Here is a 3,608-nt window from a genome sequence, read left to right as displayed (position 1 = left end):
TGTGCACCAAGACCTGGGTCCAGAGGCGTGTCCGAGAGGACTTGGGACCGATGAAAGCATTTGCTGGCTTCGCAGACACCCCGGGCTCACTCCACAAAGGGCAGGCCCCTCTGTTTGAGGACCTCCCCATGCTGGGCGGTGTCCAGGACGCTCCTGAGGCTCGTTTGCCGCCCAGGCCTGCACACGGCCCAGCCACGAGCTTCCTCTGGCCTCTGCCTCTGTGAACATAGCCCAGAAGTCCTCACTTCCACAACCGCCCTCCGAAGAGCTGGGTGTTCTTTGATCAGCTGCCAGGACCAGGTCGGGGGGATCCCTCCCTGTGCTCCCAGCGGGATCTGAATGGGTCTCAATGCTCAGTACTCCCAGGGAAGGGTTGGGGAAGAGGATCAAGGCACCCCTAAATCTCAGAGCAGGAATGGGCCTCAGGGTGCCTGGCCCAGCCTCCCGCTGGGAATCACATCCCTGCACCTCCCAAGCCGGTAGGGGTGGCACTCGCCACCCTGAGTGGCCAGCACAGATCTTTCCCTGTCACCCCCAGAGTAAGGCCACAGCCTCCCTGGCTCTGGAGGACACTCCGGATGGAGGGGGCGGTGCAAGCGGGAAATGATCTGCTGCAAGATGTCTTCAACTACGCTGGAGTCCCTCCTAGGGGAAGGGGGCTCAGCCGCATCCCGGTGTCGGGGGCAGGCGTGACGAGGTCGAGGACTACTCAGGGGCGCTCTGGTCCTCCAAGGAAAGCAGCACACACACGGCCCGGCTCCGACTTTACTTGTGCTGCCCCCACTTCAGGGGGAGGGGGTACCGCACAGACAGCAAGACCTTGAGACCCTGGGGCAACAGACCCCGTGGGGCCTCCACAAAGCTCCCCCAACCCTGGGAGCTGCTGAGTCAGCAGGCAAGAATGGGTTCACCCACTACCCAAACGTGGCCCCCGCCACGACCCCAGGCTGTGTCCACGGTGCCGAAGGGGGTGTGGCTGGGCGCGGCTGTCCAGGGGAGGACGCGCTCAGCTCGTACTGGCTCTCTTCTGCACCGCCACTGGCTCCGACAGTGCCTGCTGCTGAAGCCGCTCAATCAGCTCCTCCGCACAGACCTTGAACAGAGGAGTCGGGTCCTACGGGAGTGAGACGGGGTCAGGACGCGTGGCTCTGGGGAAGGTGCGAATCCAGCCAGCCAACCGCCAAGAGGAATCTGGCACAAGAAGACTGGACCCCTCAGGCCTGGCTACATCCACCGGCCCAGAGGATGGTGTCCCTGTCCACGAGACAGGGGCCACCTTCCCTTGGGGACAGAGGGATCAGGCATCTGTTCCCAGCTTCCCTGCCTTGGGGCCTTATGGCTACAGATAAACGTAGCAGAGAACAGGGGCAAGGGCTGCTGTCCCATGGTGGCTTCCCTTTTCCAGCAGCGACCACAGCTCAGGCCCTTCTAGGGTACAGACACGACAAGACCTCAACAAGAGGCGCTGGGTGGCTCAGTCGGTAAAAAGTCCGACTTCGGCTCTGGTCATGATCTCGTGCTTCATGAGTTCAAGCCGGGCGTCGGGCTCCGTGCTGACAGCTTGGAACCTGGAGCCTGCTTCTGATTCTGTGTCCGTCTCTTTCTGCCCATCCCCTGCTCATGTGCTCTGTCTCTCTCTCTCTCACTCTCAACAAAATAAACATTAAAAAGAAAAAAAAAAAAAAAAAAAAGAGCCTCAAACTCAGTAACAGGAAGACCCCAGGGTAGGGAGATGCTAGGCGGCCAAATAAACCAAAGGTGCCACCCAGAGTCTTTCTGTCCATCAACTTACGAAGCCAGCCGGGGGAGTGGGGGTGGCGGGCAGGAGACGCTCGGGACCTCGAGGGGACGGCGCGCTCACAGAACCCAAGGCTCTGTCAGGGCAGCGGGGCCCACCCAGTGCAGCGGCCGCTAGCCCGAGGCCCAGAGGCAGTCCATTCCCCCACCCCGTCTGCCTGCCGGTGCTCCTCGGCTGGTGCTCACACACGCTCACCTTCTCCTCCAAGAGCCTCTGCTTCTCCACAGCCTCATCCAGCGTCAGGCCGACCCACTCGGCCTCTGCCTCCGGGATGACAAACTCCTGCACAGGAGAGAGCAGGCCACAATGGGGCCGAGGGGACCAGCCAGTGGGGCTCACAAGGAGCAGAAGTACAAGCCAAAGCGCTTACTTTGTACTTTTCGTAGATGGTGGCCCGCCTCTTGGGGTCGTCCGGGTGCAGCTGGGGGTCCTGTCGGGCGAGCCGCAGCAGCATCCCTCGCTTCAGGTCCATCCCGAACTTGGAACACAGGTCCTCCTTCGGAGTCTGCCAGGAGGCTATGCGTGGGGCCAGGTGTGGCTGGCCAGGCCCTGCCCACCCGAGGGCAACCCCACCGGGCTCCTGCTGGGCAGCTGAGGGCCCAGGCCGTCAGAGGACAGAGGAAGGTGCAACAGCAGGGAAGGAGGTGGGGCCCTCCCCCAACACAGTAGCGCCCCTCGCTAGCCAGAAGACCCCACTGTGTGCTGACCGGCACAGGCCCCCACCTCCCCGCTTGCCTTGAGGATGTAGAAGTCGAACCCATAAGCCTCGTCAATAAGGTCCAGAGTCCGCATGGTCACTGTGACGGTGAATCTGGTGTCCAGGATCTCACTGTACAGCTGGCGCTGAAACAGCTGTGGTTTCCACACCTTCTTCACCCTCTTTGAGAGCTAGGGGAGCAACAGAGACTGTGTCGGGGCACCTACCTGAGCCGGGACACGGAGCCAGACCGACCCGCTCCCACCCGTGGACCCAGAGATCAGCATCTGCTCGGCCAGTATGGCACCTGCTGACCACGCCCGGGTTGCGGGGGTGTGTGCCACACGTACAACCATCACTCCGCGGTTCACAGGCCACCACATTCCACACCAGGAACCAAGGGACCAAGGGCAAAGGGAGATGCCAGCTTGGGAGCCACCCCGCAGGGGGCTCAGCAGCCCCTGCAGGTTTCCCACCGGAGACGGAGCAGTGCGGACGGCACACTGCCCATCTCTCGGCCCTCCTAAGTGCAATGAGAAGGTGGGAGTGCCAGCCCTGTACGGGTCAAGGACACAAACTGTGGCGTGCCAGGCTGACAGGTGACTGAACACCTGGCCTCTCCCTACCTCCTGTCACACACAGATCTCGCTCCTCATCCTTACACTTGATCTGGTATCCACCCAGGGTCTCTGCACTTCCTGTTTCTGGTACAGGCCACCCTGTCCCGGGAGACCCGACTGGGTTCAGTCACGTCTGCCGCAAACATGGCTTCACACACGAGCANAGAAGCGCCCCCGCCCCCGCCCGAGCCCGTCCTGCTCACCTACCTTGTCGTTGTTGACGTATCTGTGGCCCAGAATCCAGCCCTCCCCGCCCCAGAGCCCCAGCTGGGACTCTGGGGGGTAGTAAATGGGAATGGGCACATCCTCCACACGCTCCCGCTGCCCGTTCTTGGGGTTGATCTTGAACTTAACCCCGTGCGGCCTGTAGTGCACGGGGGTGGGCGTTCGCACCTGCTCCTGCGAGCGCAGGTAGTGCCGGGGCAAGCGGGAGCAGATGCCCTCCCGCAGCCGGAGCTGCTTCCACAGGCCGACCGGGACCTTGTGCAGGGGC

At 62.4% G+C, this 3,608-nt stretch overlaps 1 protein-coding gene across 1 annotated transcript in view; it reads right to left on the bottom strand.

Annotated features, from left to right (window-relative positions):
* Positions 1-751: 751 nt before the first annotated feature.
* Positions 752-3,608, bottom strand: part of MRPL28 (mitochondrial ribosomal protein L28) — a 4,318-nt gene continuing 1,461 nt past the window's right edge. Inside the window, exons 4-8 of the mRNA XM_077762810.1 lie at positions 3,323-3,607; positions 2,534-2,686; positions 2,169-2,303; positions 1,994-2,080; positions 752-1,114 (exon numbers count right to left, since the gene is read on the bottom strand). Of these exons, the coding sequence (XP_077618936.1) occupies positions 1,007-1,114; positions 1,994-2,080; positions 2,169-2,303; positions 2,534-2,686; positions 3,323-3,607 (768 nt within the window). The 3' untranslated portion in view covers positions 752-1,006. The remainder of the gene's footprint in view (positions 1,115-1,993; positions 2,081-2,168; positions 2,304-2,533; positions 2,687-3,322; position 3,608) is intronic.

The sequence above is a fragment of the Crocuta crocuta genome, unplaced genomic scaffold (genome assembly GCF_008692635.1).
Source record: "Crocuta crocuta isolate KB4526 unplaced genomic scaffold, BGI_CrCroc_1.0 scaffold234, whole genome shotgun sequence".
NCBI classification, from domain to species: Eukaryota; Metazoa; Chordata; class Mammalia; order Carnivora; family Hyaenidae; genus Crocuta; species Crocuta crocuta.
This window is presented reverse-complemented; position numbering and strand designations above follow the sequence as displayed.